Raw genomic sequence first — 18,877 nt, 5'->3', positions numbered from 1 at the left:
CTAAAGTAACTGTTAAAACTGTTTGAAAAGCTAAGCTATGCAACAAGGAGAGATCGAGAATTTCCTTTTAGTTCTCAGTTTATTTGATATTGACAAAAGTTAGTCAATTTTGTCTGTTCTTCTGTAAAACAAACTAAGATTTATTTTTTGAATTAATATTTTGTTTCTAAGTTGAATTGAAAATTTAGTAGCCTGTTTCGTTTGTTCTATTTTGAAACTTAAACGCTTTAGCGGCTGCCTTTTGTGTAGTTTGCAATATTTGCCTTTATTTATCTGAAAAAGTCTCATGTTCCTTAAGTACATCTACCCTGTTGAACTTATTATGGGAAATAAATATTTAAATCAAAACACGCTGCTGATTATTTCACATTTTACTTGTGAGCAACGGCACATTTAAATCTTACAAATATAGTTATTTGGCTTATATCGTGATAGATATCGTTATCGCCTGAAATGAAAAAAAACAAACAAAAAAACATATTGTGATATGAAAAAATCTTATATCGCCCAGCTCTACAGCAGACTGATTTTCTCCAGGCAGATAATTTAGTAGCATTGCAAGAAATCTGCTCCCTTTAGCGCCTTAAAGCAACTGTTGTTGTGATTTGGTGCTAAATAAAATGTAATTGAAATTGAATTTGATTTAGTTTTCAGTCTGAAATATTTTTTAAATTATTAAAAGCATGATTGCATTAGCAAAAACTTAAGGTGTAGCACGTGTGAAATTGTAGATTTGAAGATTTTAAATCGTCCATAAACGATAAACATAGAATTTAAATGCTGTAGACATTTCTTCAAAACTATGGCATTTCAGATCCACTGTGCATCACTGAGCCCTTAGCAAAATACTATTCCTTCTTCACCCCTGTGCATCATTCGTATTCCAGGATTGATTATTTTCGTCTGGATAATTTCCTTATCCCAAGGGTCATCATGTGTAAATACAATGCAATTGTAATTTCTGATCATGCACCAGTGCAGGTTGATATCGCATTTCCAAATGTATCAGCAAGGCAGCGGTTCTGGAAATTTGACTCAGCATTATTGTCAGATGAGGAGTTTTGCAAGTTCATAGTACACCACATCGAGCTTTTTCTAGAAACAAATAACACAGGAGTAGTTGGCTGTCCGACTGCGGTCTGGGGTGTGGGGCCTCCCTGCTGCTGCGGAGTCGGGGCGGTCTGCCTCGCCCCACCGCAGGGAAAAGGGTAACACTACCTGGGTCTGGGTGCAGTTCCCCCCTCCAGGGGCAAGGGTACCTAGACCCGGTTCGTAGAGTACGCTTGGGGAGTGTGATCGTGTGTACAGCGTCTCTTTATGTCTGTCTCCTCGTTGGTTGAGTGTGGAGTAAGTGCATATGAGAGCATGAGGGTGGGAATGGATGTTTGTGTCTGTGTGTGCCTGTATGTCTGTGTCTATATGTCAGGTTGGGTATCAGACGCCACCTCTCTGGGGACATCTCAGGCCCTCCAAGGTTTGGAGGCCTATCTCCACCCACCACCACTTCCCCTGCCAGTGGCGGACTCCCTCAGGTGTCGGTGCGTTGGTGGTTCTTTGTGTCTGGGGGTGGGCGTCCAGGTACACACCGGCTCACTCCTTGGCGGCCGCTTATCGGGGCCTGGAGCCTGGGGCCACCTCGGTCACTCAGGCACAGCTGGCTGCCGGCGGAGCTCACGGGCGCGTCACTGCAACTCCCCCTGGCTTCTGCTCCGCGGCTGCTGAGTGAGCCCTCATCTGGGACTCTCCTCAGCTCTTACTGGGACAGTGGCGCGGCTGCCCCTCTGTTGGTCTTCCTTGGTCTCTTGTGTTCTGGGGGCCTCTGGATGTCTGGAGTTTTGATCTCCTCCATACCTGCTTCATACCCTGGAGGACGGGGCTGTGGCTCCCCACACTCCCTAGCAGATCGTTACATGGAGAAACCTTTGGAATGCAAGCATGCTGATCCACACAAGTATGCACACAGGTGTACACACGGGTATTCACAGACGCGGACTACAGCTTTCTTGGCTGCTGCCTCAAAGCACATTGTGCGCTGTCTATCTTGCGTGCTGCACAATATCGTTTATTATTTAGTATCTACTGATATCTACTGCTAGCTAGTTTATTGTGATGGTGCTGTTTTTTTTATTATGTTGCTCTTTGTTGTTTGCTTTCTCTTCTGTTTTTTTTCTCCATACAGGTGACCCAGGTGTTTTGTTTTTTTGTTTGTTTGTTTTTTCTTTCTTCCCCCCCTTCTCACCGTCTCTTCTCCCCTTTGGTTTTCTTTCTCTCCCTCTCTTTCTTTCATTCTTTCTCCCTGTCCTATCCCCCAGTCATGTCTGTCCCGTTTGTAGCAACTGAAAATAAAATAAATTCATAATTATATCAAATGGACCAATATGGACCAATATGACCTTATGCCTTAAGACAACAATTCTGATGGCTAAAGATCCAAACGGGACACAAAAAAAAAAAAAAAAAAAAGAAACAAATAACACTCCAGATGTTTCAAAATCTATAATTTGGGAGTCGCTAAAAGCATATCTGCGGGGCCAAATTATTTCTTTTTCGTCTTATAAGACTAAAAAGCGAAACGAATGGCTTCGGGAGCTGACGGAGCTCATAGCTAACATTGACACACAATATGCTACCTGTCCAACCGCTGATTTATACAAGCAGAAGGTACTGCTGCAGTGTGAATTTGACACTCTCTCAATTAAAGAAACTGAGAAGCTCCTACCTAGATCAAGACATCATGTATACCAGCATGGTGAAAAAGCAAGTAGATATCTTTCGCATCAGCTTTGTCAATCCGCTACAGCTCAATCTATACCCAACATACAGTTAGACTCCGGTCAGGTGGTAACACACCCTGACGGAATTAATGCTGCTTTCAAGCTATTTTATCAGGATCTCTGGGGTGGCTGTAGCTCAAGTGGCAGAGCAAGTCAGCCACTAATCAGAAGGTCGGTGGTTCGATCCCAGGCTGCCTCCTGGCTGCATGCCAAATATCCTTGGGCAAGATACTAACCCCATGTTTGCCTACTGGTGGTGGTCAGAGGGCCCGGTGGCGCCAGTGTCCGGCAGCCTCGCCTCTGTCAGTGCGCCCCAGGGCAGCTGTGGCTACAATGTAGCTTGCCATCGCCAGTGTGTGAATGTGTGTGTGAATGGGTGAATGACTGAATGTAGTGTGAAGCGCTTTGGGGTCCTTAGGGACTAGAAAAGCGCTATACAAATGCAGGCCATTTACCATTTACCATTTACTTCCCGCACTGATTATTCAGAGGCTGACTTGGTTTCCTTCTTGAGGAACATAGATACTCCCACTATTAACCCAGACCAACATGAGCTGCTGGAAAGACCTATTACCTCAGCGGAAATATTGCAGGCAGTTAATTCTTTGCAAAATGGCAAGGCACCGGGCCCAGGTGGCTTCTTGTGTGATTTCTATAAACGCTTTGCCGACAAGTTTGTTTCTTTACTGTCTGAGGTTTTTTCAGAAATTCAGGCAACAAGCACATTGCCACAAACTCTGTCCCAAGCCACAATCTCTGTAATACTCAAAAAAGACAAGGATCCTCAAAAATGTGGATCCTATCGCCCCATTAGTCTACTGAATGTGGATTATAAGATCCTCACAAAAGCTCTTGCACTTTGTATTGAGAAGGTAGTACCTTCTATTATACATGAGGACCAAACAGGCTTTATAGTGAACCGCCAGTCATATTTCAATATCAGACGGCTGTTAAATATCCTATATTCTGACCATTCAGTTGATCACTAATAGTCTCACTAGATGCCGAGAAGACTTTTGACTGTGTGGATTGGCAATATTTGTTCTCCGTTTTGAAAAAATTTGGCGTCGGTTCTAATTTTATTTCATGGATCAGGACTCTGTACTCAGCACCCCTGTCTTCAGTCCGCACCAATAACACTATTTCAGAATACTTTTCCTTACATAGAGGCACCCGCCAGGGATGCTCCTTAAGCCCCCTGCTATTCAATCTGTCAATAGAGCCGCTGGCGGCAGCATTGAGAACAGACCCCATAATAAGGGGGATCACTAGGGGAAACACTATTCATAAGTGCTCCTTGTATGCAGACGATCTCCTTCTGTATATTACAGATCCGGAGGCATCAATTCCTTCACCTCTGGACCTCATTGGATCCTTTGGCCGCCTGTCTGGTTACAGATTTATGGAAGAAATATAGTATCATCAGAATTCAAGTATTTTTAGACATTGAATTTATAACACTAAACTTTTATCCTCCAAATTTCCCTGCAAAAATATTCACCTGCAAAAATTCACCTGCAAAAATTCACCAGCAAAAGTGATGAGCTTGAATGATCCAAGCCAGAGCAATCAGCACTAGATCGAGTCGAGCGGCTCTCAGCCAATTAAATTATGCTGTTTGATCACATGACACCGTTAGCCAGCAGTGTGTCTCCTAAAAGAGAGCTGTTTAAAGGTGAGTGATTAAGTTTTTCTCCTAAATAGAGATCATTACAGAACGCCTAGTCCTACTTAAAATCCCATTTATTTTTATTTTATTTTATCATCTACTCGAACTAAGGAAAACGTTTGACTAACTCAAAGACAATTTCCACGCCTCCCCTGCCTGTCTGCAGAGGCAGTTTTGAATTTAGGAGCAGCAAGATGGAAGCGGCAAACCCTGGCGATTCTCCGGTAAGTACAGTGGGGCAAAAAAATATTTAGTCAGCCACCGATTGTGCAAGTTCCCCCACCTAAAATGATGACAGAGGTCAGTAATTTGCACCAGAGGTACACTTCAACTGTGAGAGACAGAATGTGGAAAAAAAATCCATGAATCCACATGGTAGGATTTGTAAAGAATTTATTCGTAAATCAGGGTGGAAAATAAGTATTTGGTCAATAACAAAAATACAACTCAATACTTTGTAACATAACCTTTGTTGGCAATAACAGAGGTCAAACGTTTACTATAGGTCTTTACCAGGTTTGCACACACAGTAGCTGGTATTTTGGCCCATTCCTCCATGCAGATCTTCTCGAGAGCAGTGATGTTTTGGGGCTGTCGCCGAGCAACACGGACTTTCAACTCCCGCCACAGATTTTCTATGGGGTTGAGGTCTGGAGACTGGCTAGGCCACTCCAGGACTTTCAAATGCTTCTTACGGAGCCACTCCTTTGTTGCCCGGGCGGTGTGTTTTGGATCATTGTCATGTTGGAAGACCCAGCCTCGTTTCATCTTCAGAGTTCTCACTGATGGAAGGAGGTTTTGGCTCAAAATCTCACGATACATGGCCCCATTCATTCTGTCCTTAACACGGATCAGTCGTCCTGTCCCCTTGGCAGAAAAACAGCCCCATAGCATGATGTTTCCACCCCCATGCTTCACAGTAGGTATGGTGTTCTTGGGATGCAACTCAGTATTCTTCTTCCTCCAAACACGACGAGTTGAGTTTATACCAAAAAGTTCTACTTTGGTTTCATCTGACCACATGACATTCTCCCAATCCTCTGCTGTATCATCCATGTGCTCTCTGGCAAACTTCAGACGGGCCTGGACATGCACTGGCTTCAGCAGCGGAACACGTCTGGCACTGCGGGATTTGATTCCCTGCCGTTGTAGTGTGTTACTGATGGTGACCTTTGTTACTTTGGTCCCAGCTCTCTGCAGGTCATTCACCAGGTCCCCCCGTGTGGTTCTGGGATCTTTGCTCACCGTTCTCATGATCATTTTGACCCCACGGGATGAGATCTTGCGTGGAGCCCCAGATCGAGGGAGATTATCAGTGGTCTTGTATGTCTTCCATTTTCTGATGATTGCTCCCACAGTTGATTTTTTTCACACCAAGCTGCTTGCCTATTGTAGATTCACTCTTCCCAGTCTGGTGCAGGTCTACAATACTTTTCCTGGTGTCCTTCGAAAGCTCTTTGGTCTTGGCCATGGCGGAGTTTGGAGTCTGACTGTTTGAGGCTGTGGACAGGTGTCTTTTATACAGATGATGAGTTCAAACAGGTGCCATTCATACAGGTAACGAGTGGGGGACAGAAAAGCTTCTTACAGAAGACGTTACAGGTCTGTGAGAGCCAGAGATTTTCCTTGTTTGAGGTGACCAAATACTTATTTTCCACCCTGATTTACGAATAAATTCTTTACAAATCCTACCATGTGAATTCATGGATTTTTTTTTCACATTCTGTCTCTCACAGTTGAAGTGTACCTCTGGTGCAAATTACTGACCTTTGTCATCATTTTAAGTGGGGGAACTTGCACAATTGGTGGCTGACTAAATACTTTTTTGCCCCACTGTATATTGTTTTTTATCTTCAAGTTTGTCTTTTGAAACGTTAATTTTATTTAAATCCGTTGCTCACGTATAAAGTACACAGACGGGGTCTTTGCTCAACTCGTCTGAGGCGTGTCTCACTAAGCGCTACATGCTAGCATCCTGCTAACCGAGCTACCCTTTACATGCTGTGCTTTGGAAAATAGGATACTCGTTAAAAAAAAAAAAATACTCCGCAGATATTGATAGATAGATGAACACTGCAAATATAATGTTGTAAACAAGAACGGCCTTTGGTGAAGGGGTAAAATACACCATTAATAAAGCCATAGAGTGAATGGCTGCCATGGTTGCAGAACGGCCTGATTTAATGACAAGAATGGGGAAGAGTGAGGTGAAGTGAACCAAAGCCACAAAACACGGTCAGACAAGGCGGCAAAAGGGCAGTGATCTGTCCGTCAGTATGAAGTTGGTGTGTGCTTTGGTGAACAAAAACTCGAGACCGGTAGGAGGAAGATGGGAGACTCGTGTTTCACTGGAATAGTGGTGAATTAAAACATCCTTTGTTGGGGACATTTAGATGTAAATGCATCCATACAGGTGAGACAGAGGCAGACCAGACAGTGAAGAAAACAAGGCAAACATTAGAAATATTAAAACGGAAATATAGGATTAATATAACATACAATTAGGGAAAATGTAAGGAACACAATGTAAGTGATATTGTAAAGTCATTAAAACAGCATACTCTGATTAAAAGAAACATGTAATTGGGTAGGATAATAATAATATTAAAAAACATGTACAAGATGGGTATGTATACTTGTACCCAGAATTTAACAACTATAAAGTTGTAGCATGTCAGTACCTTACCCCATCCACATCCTGATTGCTCTGGCTTGGGTCTTTCAAGTTCATCACTTTTGCAATTGAATTTTTGCAGGTGGATTTTTTGCAGGTGAATTTTTGCAGGTGAATTTTTGCAGGTGAATTTTTGCAGGTGAATATTTTTGCAGAGAAATTTGGAGGATAAAAATTCAGTGTTATAAATCCAATGTCTAAAAATATTTGAATTCTGATGATACTATATTTCTTCCATACAGATTGAACCTGGCTAAAAGCACACTGTTCCCTATTAACAGTCTGGCGAAGGAAGCTGACTACTCAGCCTTTCAGTTTAGACTGGAACACTCCTCATTCACCTATTTGGGTATTCAAATCACAGACGCTTATCAGGATCTTTTTAAACAAAATTTTATCCCTTTATTAGAGAAAACAAAATCGGATTTGGCACACTGGTCAGTATTACCCATCTCTTGCTGGGCGGGTCAACACGATTAAAATGGTAGTCTTGCCTCGATTCATGTACCTCTTCCAGATGATACCCCTTTTTCTTCCTAAAACCTTTTTCATCCAGTTAGACGGACTCATATCATCTTTTATTTGGGACAAAAAAGTTCCAAGAATCCGTAAATCCTTGTTACAGTGTTCTAAGTCGGAAGGCGGCCTGGCCCTACCAAACTTTATGTATTATTATTGGGCTGCCAATATTGTGAAATTATCCACCTGGATGCGGGGTTTTAGGGAGGGCAGAGGGCCGCCTTGGTCCACTATGGAGCTAGACGGTAATCTCACCATATCCCCTGTTGCAATAATGTGTTCAGGTCTACCAGTCAGTCGCAATGTTCATTTTAAAAATCCTGTGGTTAAGAACTCTCTCAATGTCTGGTTTCAGCGTTCTCCTATTACGTCAAATCATCTTTTTTTTACCAGCTCTGAGCGATGCAGGGTTCAAGGTTTGGTACAGCAGAGGAATTATCTGCTTCTCTGATCTGTTTGTTAAAGGGTCATTTTTATCCTTTGAAGCATTGTCTAAAGATTTTGGAATCCCAAAGACTCACTTTAGATACTTACAAGCGCGTAGCTTTGCAGTTAAACACTTCACTTCTTATCCAAGTCTACCTAATGTCTGTACACTTAAATGGTAAATGGTCTGTATTTGTATAGCGCTTTACTTGGTCCTAAGTACCCCCAAAGCGCTTTACTCTATACACAATCATCCACCCATTCACACACACATTCACTTGAGGATTGTCTGCAATTTCGATCTATTGCTAGAGGTCACATCTCTCAAATATATAGCACATTGCAGCATATAAAGGCAGACTCTGTGTCCAAAGCCATAAATGCCTGGGAGCTGGACTTAAACCTCCAGATCCCAGACGACCTATGGGATCTTAGTGTTAGCAAGATCCATGAATCCTCAATCTGTATACGGCATTGTATAATACAGTTTAAAATTCTTTACCGGGCGTACCTAACCAAAGCTAAACTAGCCAAAATATACAATGCCTCTGATGATAGATGTCCGAGGTGCAAGCAATCACCCGCCGACATTAACCATATGTTCTGGAGCTGCTCTGATTTGAACCGGTTCTGGGAATTAGTTTTTAATATGTGTGTGGGAAAACAATTGATCCTAATCCGATAACAGAAGTCTTGGGTGAGAGAGGTGATGAGGTGCTTGCAGACAGAGTATTTGAGATACAGTTTGAGAGGGTCTCAAAGTAAATACTACAAAACCTGGTCATCCTTTGTTGAATATGTGGAGAAGTTGTCATTTACTGCTTTTATCTGTGTTTGGGGTTTTTTCTCTTTCTTTCTTTAAAGCCACCTACTATCTGTAGCAAGCCAAAAAGAACTGCGCACAATGCAGCCCCCCTTTTATTTATGTATTTATTTTATTCTGTTTTTGTTTGTTTTGTTTTTTGGTGGGTTTTGTTTTTTGGGTTTCACATGGTAGTATTTTTTTGTTTGTGCCCATAGATTATACATTTTTCTGCATCCAACTGGTTTGCCACTGCGTGGCTCAACCGGTTTCACAATGGCAGTGTTTGTAGTCGCAATTCGAGTTATATTTGTCTGTACTTTTGTCATATTGGAAAATCATAAATAAAGTTGTCAAAAAAAAAAAAGACTTGTCTGAGAGCCCAATATAACTGCAAAGGTGAACAGGTAAATAAAGAAAACATCAACAAATTTTGCCTTTCAGTGGTTTTACAATTAAGCAATACACAAGTTGATACAGAAAAATAGCCCTGTTAGTTTCTGTTTTATGTTTCTAAATGTTCCAAAGTTAAAAGTTGACTTCAGTATGTCCAGGGGTTTTTTGCTTCCATATGGAAATGGGCCCACTCAAAAGTATTGTCTTTCTGAAATAAGCAAGGCCTTCCCTGAAAACAGTTTCTTCTGGATGGGAGCATATGTCTCTCTAAAATTGCTACATACATTTCAGCACTAATGTTGCCTTTCCAGATGTGCAACCAATAACAGAATCATGAATGCTTTTAATACAATCTTTACTGCCCATCTTTACTTGTTAATCTACTAAAATTAAAATTTTTTATACCCTCCTCATGTTACAGATCTATTGACAGTCAACCTAAATAGACGCAAAGCTGTTTCTTTTTAGTGCTGCTTGCTTTTTCAGCCTTTTGTTGTCCCCTCCTAACTTCTTTGAGACTGCCATCAAATTGTATACGTGCTACTGTTTTTTGGTTTTTTTTGAAAGAGTAAAATGCCTGAATTTTAACATTTGATTTGGTTTTATTTGTGGTCCCGGCAGCGTGGAGGGAAACGGGATTCTCATGTGCTCCATTGACAACCTTCCTGCTCAGCTGCCAATCGAAGCCACAGAGTATTTTGGTGACCGTCTCTTCCCCTACATCTGGGAGATGGTAAGACGTCTGATTTGATGCCACCAATTTTCCAGTGCATTTGGTGGTGTTTTCTGATCAAGTATGGGAGAGGGCTATGACATGTTTCACATAGTGTTTCCTTGTGAATTATATGTCATTACCAGCTACCTTCAGATTCAACCAGACCATTGGACGAAGAAGAATTTAGCCCACAAGTCAGAGATGTAAGTAGTGAAATGTTGGTTGAGAGAAGTATCTCACTTTATTTGTTACAAAGGCATGATGCTATTTTTAGTTGAGTGTTTTACTTCATTTTCTAATTCAATATTTTGGTTGATAACATTTATTTGGATTAGATATGTGTATGTAACGGATGTTTATTTGACTCTTTCTGCAAATAAGTGAAATTCATGTTTGGTTTGGATGTTCTGATTTATTCCTAAAGGCTGTCATCGCCTCTAACGGAAAACTTACTCCAAAGTTTGAATACATTGAAAAACTTAGAGAAAGAAGGTAAGTCTTCAGACAGGAACTGTGAATATGTAAGTTTGTTTGTTTGTTTGTTATATTTGCATTTAAATGCTTCGTTTGAATGTAATTCTTATTTTAAATGTTCATCAAACCTGTTAAAACATTCTATGAGTAAGATACAATGTCTAACGATTACAGGAAAGGTGCAATAGCTCACCAGCTCTGAATTTCTAAATTGTAGAGCTTGTTAACCTCAGTTATTAACTTGGTTTCTAGTGTGCCGTTTCTGCTGTTGCATTCCTTAAGTAATCCTTTCCTAGAATTGTCATTTGTGAAGTTTGAGGATCTTTGTTCATAGTAACAAACCATTACTATGTGCTGCCTTCTGGTGTCTGCTGTGCCTGCATTAACACCTTACTTAGCTAGCATGCTAAATAGGCCATCTCCGCTAACTAACTCCAGAAGCTGGAATATGCACTCACCAAGTGGTAGACATAGCTTTTCTACTCTTTTACACTAAAAACCCAATCACTCATTATGCTGAGTCTTTCTGTCTTGTTTTGTCTGGTGTTAACATACAGGTTCTTTTGAGGTGTAATCAGATGTAAAATGTAATCAACAGATATAACAGATATAATCAATACCAGTTTTACTTCTGTGCATAAATAAAAGCTAGGACAAAGACTGGAGGCAGGATATAACTGCTAGAATTCCACTGTTAACAGGGGAACCTTGACTGCACTTAGGAGTTTCGTAGAGATGATTTATCTTAAAAGAATACAATATTTTTTTTCAAGTGTCTTTAAGTAAATGAGTACAAATAACATAACATAATAACATAAAACGGTTCATTGCTTGTGACTATGGAAAAAGACAGCGTTCAAATAACATCAGATTTGTACATTTTCTCCATTTTCTCTACATCAGCAATGTCTGAAAATAGTACTGGAATATTTTTTGTCTTATCTGCTACATTAAGTAAGTTTGAAGACTAACATTGAGGACAGGTTTACTTGTTTATGTTAGCATCTACTTTACATGCCCAGGCAACAAATCTAGCTATTTAATATTGCATGTTCTTATTATTACATGTCAGATCTGCAGTTAACTTATGGCAGCTTATTAGCAAACTGTGGGTCCAGCCAGTCACTTACAAATGTAAAACATTTTGAAGCTTAGACTTGTAAGTAAACATGCCCTGTGAGCTAATGCTTTTTTCTAGTACCAAAGTCACAGAAGTCAATTCAGTCTGGCTCTGTATAAAGGAGATTTCTCAAAAACATGAAAATATAATCATTTGCACATTTAGCATTCGTCATCTGGGAAATCACATTTATAGCATATAGCATTTAGGAATGGTTTTAAATCTGCTATAATTATTTTCTCAGATCTGTTGATTATTTGTAATTGATTTGCTTATTTTTCTGCAGTCTTAGCTTTTTTTTACATGTTCGCAAGAGTTGTATTTACAAATATTTGAATGTGTTTGTTGGATCTATTGACAGATCTATGACTTTATAACGTTTAACCAATGAATATTTTTATTAATCATTAACAATCAGACTGTATGCATTTTTTTCTCGAAGGCTGTAGGAACAGCTTGCTTGGAGGTATCTCATCCTCTTTTCACCATCCTCAGTGAATCCATGGTCACCAAAGCCTTCCATTTGGTCATATTTAGGCCAGCTCTAAGACCTGATGAGTTTTTTTTCTTAACTGATCCTAAGTATAATTTTTCGAGACAAGCCATGCCATCAAATTTTTAATCCTTTTGACTGAATTTGGCTCCTTAAGATATGTAAACTTAGGGGGTAATCCTCCTGAGTGAATGTCTGCCTTTTCTTTTTTAATTAAGAATACAAGTGCCAGGCAGATCTACAGTCAGTCCCGCTGTGGCTAGAGCATTTGTGCAATGCGGTTTCCAATTAGGCCAGCGATAACAAGCCCACGGGTTTGACTCCGGGGGGGATTTGAGGGGGGTGATGGGATCTTAATCCCACAGGTCACTCTGGGTGCCTCAATCATCCAATAATATTGGTGGTGGTGCTGGTGTAATGTTGAGGGGATCCTGCCTGCAAAATCACAAACTGATTTTTTTTACTGAATCTAGCAGATATTTTAAGAAGGATATATAATTTGATTAAAAGTCCTACTCTGGGTTTTCCAGAGCATGGCTTTCATTGTCACGTTGTTTAATCACAAGTCACTACTTTTATGATGCCAGAGATTCCTTTAACAAAACAGGAAAAAAAACCCAAATACATAAAAAGGAATATACATAGTAATATTTAAATGAGGCATACTCATAGGTTACCTGGCTTTTTAAATCTTACTAACAGTTAATGTATTGTGTATTATGCATTATAATATAATGTACTATAAATGCTTCTTTCTGACATTTTTATTATTTACTTCCAATTTAAACAAAAATGCACTGCCTGACAAGAAAAGTACCAACCTAGATCTAACTAAACAAATGATCTCCCATTGGAGAATTATTGCTATGATTGATTGGTTTTAATTGGGCTATTGAACCCTAAATAATACGGTGCTTCTCATTAAACAATCACAATGGAAAACATACATCCTGTCGTTGTAGAAATGTCTTACTCCATTTAGAAAGATCATATCATTGGCTTGCATTAAGCAAAGGTTGAGGAGAAGCACTGGTGGCCGCCAGGATTTTTACCTATTTTTTTCCCATGTTTCACCCACTTTCTCCACTGCTAGCCTTCCCCTTGTCTGAATTCTGTCCAATTCTTCATCAGTCATACAGTTTGCTACCTATTGCTGCCATTTTGACTTTGTACACACTGTATTGTAAATAACTAAGACATTGATTCAAACCTTTCTACACATTACCCTCTTTGACTCTCAGAGGAGGCGGACGCATCTTTCCCCTCTCCCTCCCTTATCTTCCCGGCTGCTGCTTCTATCTTTTAGTCTAGTCTCTTCTAACTCTAACCCTCAAAGAGTTTCTCAGTCTTGTTCTCTAAAACCTAAAGAATTATGGATTTGATCAACTGTTCCCGTAACGGAATTGACACCTTGCTGGGCTTGGGAGAGCCAGATTGTCCTGCGGAGACGTTTGCTGCCAGATACTCGATGGTCGATTGCGTTGTGTGTCTGGCGACACTCTCGATGGAGGACAATGAACAACATCTACCAATTTGGAACCACGATAACAGAGTTCTGGCTGATTGGAGCTGGCTCGGATCTGGCTTATCAAAGAACAAGAAGTGGCTATAGCTGTTCAAAATCCCACAAGGCTGGCCGACATGATAGGCAGGGCTGTGAGTACTCAGACTGTGTTTTGAACGCAATATGGATAACATATTGGAGAAGAACAACGGGAATTGAGATAATTGGTGACCAGTCATCAATGTTCCCTCTAATTTTTCGTGTGTCTGAGCGAACACACAAACTCCCTGAGCAGTCTCTTGGACCACTGTGAGCAACAGCACTGTGGTCACGCCAGCATCAAGTTACATGGTTTATTAAAATAATCAAATTACAGTGTTTACATTTATGTTAGCTACTTTTAATTAACTGCTTTAGCCCACTTACAACGAAAATTTAAAAAGAATCTTGTTCATGACCTGGTATGTTAACACAGTAAAAATAACTTGAATTTTGAAAACACAACTTTCTTTTTTTTTCTTTTTTTCTTTTTTTTTTATATAAAGCTCTGACTTGTATTATGATCACGAGTTTGTGGTCTGGGAGAGAGTCCTGTAACTCCGTCTGCAAAATACAGTATATAATGACCAATGTTGGGCAATTAATTGTGTGGATGCCTTAATAGGCATCCACACTATTGAGATCCTGTTTCTCTTTCTTCTTTATTATTATTCCGGGTGTTTCCGTACACTTTTTGCCGTGGATCTACTTCCACAATTTTTGTGCTATTTTCACCGTTCAAACTCTAAACTGTTCTGCTCTTTCTGCTAATGCCGGCTATGACTTTTGGTGTTTATTACTATTATACTTTTTAAAATATTACACTTTTTTCCTTTAATTTGTCCCATTGAAATGAATGGGAAACTTCCACAATTCTGCTAAAACTTTCTTGTCTTTGAAACTTAACTACTGCCTCATACTTTCACCTAGAAACTCCATTCAAACTTTAAAATGTTCTCAAATGATTTGGCTATTCCTGTATGATTCAGCTTTTTCAGATCTTCTACCGTTTTAATCTTATCCCTCTTTGAGTTTTCAGTTGCAAAATTGTGATTTTTCAGAAAATACATGCGTTGCTATGGTTGCTATGCAATTAACTCAGAGGGGACAGTGAAACTGTTTGAATTTTCTCTTCATGTCCAAACAACTTCTTGCTACTCGCTCAATTTTCACTCAAGCCCCACAAATTATACATCAAAACGTAGGTATTTTTGCTGGCTTTCAGAAAATGTCACTATCATTGTTGTGGGACTCATAGATATTTTGCAAATCTCCTCAGAGTAACACAAAGTCAGAAAACTCTCCATATAAACTCAATGGAGAGTTTGTTCAAAATCACCGCTGGATTTCTCTAATGAGAGGCATTTTCAAATTGTCATATCTCCTTAACGAAGCGAAGTTAAGACATGAGGCTTGTCCCCGTATATGTTCAGACACTCCTGACGCTCACAATTCAAGAATTTCTTTCTCACCTATTACCATTCTGAAATGAGTTGGACTTGTTTGAGGGTAGGAAATTTGTCCCTCGCTCAGATTTCATCAGATTTCAATCTCTGGAAATGAACCACTTTTTTCTCTCGTCATATCTTTTTGATGGATTTCCACAGAGCCCTGAAAATTTCCATGACTGTTCACCAAAGCCTGCTGTTTCTTACGGTGAAAGAATGATTTTGATGCTCCATATAGATTTAGAGTTACCAAAGGTTGTTTGAGCGCAAGTCAAGGCAGTTTTTGCTTCGCCTCTACTCAGTTACAGTGTATTACAAGTCATATATCTTTAATAATTTATGTTTTATCTCTGAATTATGAAGACCTGAAGATTCCCCCATCTCTTCTGAATAAAACGATGCCTGAATGACCGTTCTAGCCTCTACGGTTAGGAAATTATGGCCATTTGTTCGAGGGGAATCCTGAATGTCAGAAATACACTGAAGAAAACTCACACCTCTCTCTGTGTCTGTGTGTGTAAGGGCTGACTACAGCAGGTGCAGCTAATTTAACTGACCTACATATACCAAGCCCAGACTCTCCACAGCTCCTGTTCCCTTTACTGTCTGTGTATGTGTGTCTGTGTATCAATATTTCTCCTATGTTTAGGTATTACTCCTCAATCATAGTATTTCTGCTAAAGCAAAGTACTTCTACTACATCTTAGTACTTCTGCTAAATCATAGTATTTCTGCCAATTCATAGTATTTTTGCAAAATCATGGTATTTGTGCAAAATCATGGTTTTGGGGCCAAACATTTCTGTTATTTTATAATATATGTGCTGAATATATTATATGTGCCAAATCATAGCATTTATCCCAAATCATAGTATTTATGCCAAATTACAGTGTTTCTGCTAAAACGCAGAAATAGTGCCTTTTAGCAGGAATTTCTACCAAAAGATAGTACTTCTGCCAAATCAGAGTATTTGTACTAAATCATAGTACTTGTGCCAAATCATAGTATATGTACAAAAATATACTATGTCTGCAAAATCACAGTATATCTGTTATTTTATAGTATTACTACTAAGTCACAGTATTTCTGCCAATTCATAGTATTTGTACTAAATCATAGTACTTGTGCTAAATCATAGTATTTGTTGCACATCATAGTATTGGAACCAAAACATAGTATTTGTCCCAAAGCATCGTATTTGTATGGAGTAATAGTATTTCTTCTAAATCATAGTATTTCAGTCAAATCTCAGTAGTTGTGTTAAAATGCAGTATTATTGCCAAATCATAGTATTTGTACCCAATCATAGTATTTTTGCCAAATCATCATATTTATGCTGAATCATGGTATTTTTGCCAAATCGTGGTATTTGTGCCCAATTAATAATTATGTTATGTTATAGTATTACTACTAAGTCGTAGAATATCTGTTATGTTATAGTGTATCTGCGGAATATAGTATGTGTGCAAAATCATAGTATTTATACCAAATCACAGTATTTGTGGTAAAACATAGTATTTCTGCCATATTGTGGTATTTGTGCAAGAACATTGAACTGTTATGTTATAGTATTACTACTAAGTCATAGTATTTCTGCGTTGTTATAGTATTTGTGCTAAAACGTAGTATCTCTGCCAAGTCATAGAATTACTGCAATTTCATCGTTTTTTTAGGAAATCTGTTATTTTATAGTATTACTATTAAGTCATAGTATTTCTGCCAAATGATAGTATTTGTGCCAAAGCATCGTATTTGTATGGAGTCATAGTATTTCTTCTAAATCATAGTATTTCAATCAAATCTCAGTAGTTGTTGTTAAAACGCAGTATTATTGCCAAATCATAGTATTTGTACCCAATCATAGTATTTCTGCTAAATCATAGCATTTGTGCCAAATCATGGTATTTGTACCCAATCATAGTATTTCTGCTAAATCATAGCATTTGTGCCAAATCATGGTATTTGTGCAAAAACATAGTATGTCTGCAAAACCATAGTATATCCCTTATGTTATAGTATTACTACTAAGGCATAGTATTTCTGCCAAATCATAGTATTTGTACTAAATCATAGTACTTGTGCCAAATCATAGTATTTGTTGCACATCATAGTATTAGAACCAAAACATAGTATTTGTCCCAAAGCATCATATTTGTATGGAGTAATAGTATTTCTTCTAAATCATAGTATTTCAATCAAATCTCAGTAGTTGTGTTAAAATGCAGTATTATTGCCAAATCATAGTAGTTGTACCCAATCATAGTATTTTTGCCATGTCATCGTATTTGTGCCGAATCATGGTATTTTTGCCAAATCGTGGTATTTGTGCCCAATTAATAATTCTGTTATGTTATAGTATTACTACTAAGTCGTAGAATATCTGTTATGTTATAGTGTATCTGCGGAATATAGTATTTGTGCCAAATCGTAGTAGTTATACCAAATCACAGTATTTGTGCTAAAACATAGTATTTCTGCCATATTGTGGCATTTGTGCAAGAACATTGAACTGTTATGTTATAGTATTACTACTAAGTCATAGTATTTCTGCGTTGTTATAGTATTTGTGCTAAAACGTAGTATCTCTGCCAAGTCATAGAATTACTGCAATTTCATAGTTTTTTTTAGGAAATCTGTTATGTTATAGTATTACTACTAAGTCATAGTATTTCTGCCAAATCATAGTATTTGTGCCAAAGCATCGTATTTGTATGGAGTCATAGTATTTCAATCAAATCTCAGTAGTTGTTGTTAAAATGCAGTATTATTGCCAAATCATAGTATTTGTACCCAATCATAGTATTTCTGCTAAATCATAGCATTTGTTCCAAATCATGGTATTTGTGCAAAAACATAGTATGTCTGCAAAACCATAGTATATCTCTTATGTTATAGTATTACTACTAAGGCATAGTATTTCTGCCAAATCATAGTATTTGTACTAAATCATAGTACTTGTGCCAAATCATAGTATTTGTTGCACATCATAGTATTAGAACCAAAACATAGTATTTGTCCCAAAGCATCGTATTTGTATGGAGTAATAGTATTTCTTCAAAATCATAGTATTTCAATCAAATCTCAGTAGTTGTGTTAAAATGCAGTATTATTGCCAAACCATAGTAGTTGTACCCAATCATAGTATTTTTGCCAAATTGTGGTATTTGTGCCCAATTAATAATTCTGTTATGTTATAGTATTACTACTAAGTCGTAGAATATCTGTTATGTTATAGTGTATCTGCGGAATATAGTATGTGTGCCAAATCGTAGTATTTATACTAAATCACAGTATTTATGCTAAAACATAGTATTTCTGCCATATTGTGGTATTTGTGCAAGAACATTGAACTGTTATGTTATAGTATTACTACTAAGTCATAGTATTTCTGCCAAATCATAGTATTTGTGTGAATTTGTATACTGTAATATCACTGTAGTATGTAGTGGCTAAGTAGGGGGTGTTTACAGTGTAAATAGGTCATCTCTTGTGTTGGAGTGCCCTCTTGTGGCGCCTTTTGGGTAGTGCCTTAGTAAACTTGAACCCTGTAAGAAGTGGTATCAGACTGATTTGTAGTGGAGGAATTTGTTGCCAGTTTTCTTAATCATAGAAACCACACCATATCACCTCTCCACATCCTCCTACTGTATGCCATGCCTCCCTCTACCATCCATCTGACCGCCAATAAACTCCACCTGTGGTAATCTAATCCCTGGATGTCAGCCTCTCCTTCTGACCGAGGATAGTTACTATTGTAGCACCACCCAGCATTAAACTGACGTACACCATTCTGTACAATAGTATTTGTTCTAAAAAGTAGTATT

The 18,877-nt window shown here is 38.7% G+C and overlaps 1 protein-coding gene across 1 annotated transcript in view; it reads left to right on the top strand.

Moving 5' to 3' along the window:
* aass (aminoadipate-semialdehyde synthase) overlaps nt 1-18,877 on the top strand; it is a 107,977-nt gene that overhangs the window by 67,101 nt on the left and 21,999 nt on the right. The window contains exons 11-13 of the mRNA XM_085283230.1: nt 9,882-9,993; nt 10,119-10,178; nt 10,400-10,467. Coding sequence (XP_085139356.1) covers nt 9,882-9,993; nt 10,119-10,178; nt 10,400-10,467 — 240 coding nt within the window. The remainder of the gene's footprint in view (nt 1-9,881; nt 9,994-10,118; nt 10,179-10,399; nt 10,468-18,877) is intronic.

The sequence above is a fragment of the Mchenga conophoros genome, linkage group LG7, assembly GCF_057382185.1.
Source record: "Mchenga conophoros isolate Kocher_MC1m ecotype Shallow Benthic linkage group LG7, M_conophoros_male_GT1.1, whole genome shotgun sequence".
Taxonomy (NCBI): Eukaryota; Metazoa; Chordata; class Actinopteri; order Cichliformes; family Cichlidae; genus Mchenga; species Mchenga conophoros.
The sequence above is the reverse complement of the archived record's forward strand: the minus strand, read 5'-3'. Positions and strand labels throughout refer to the sequence as shown.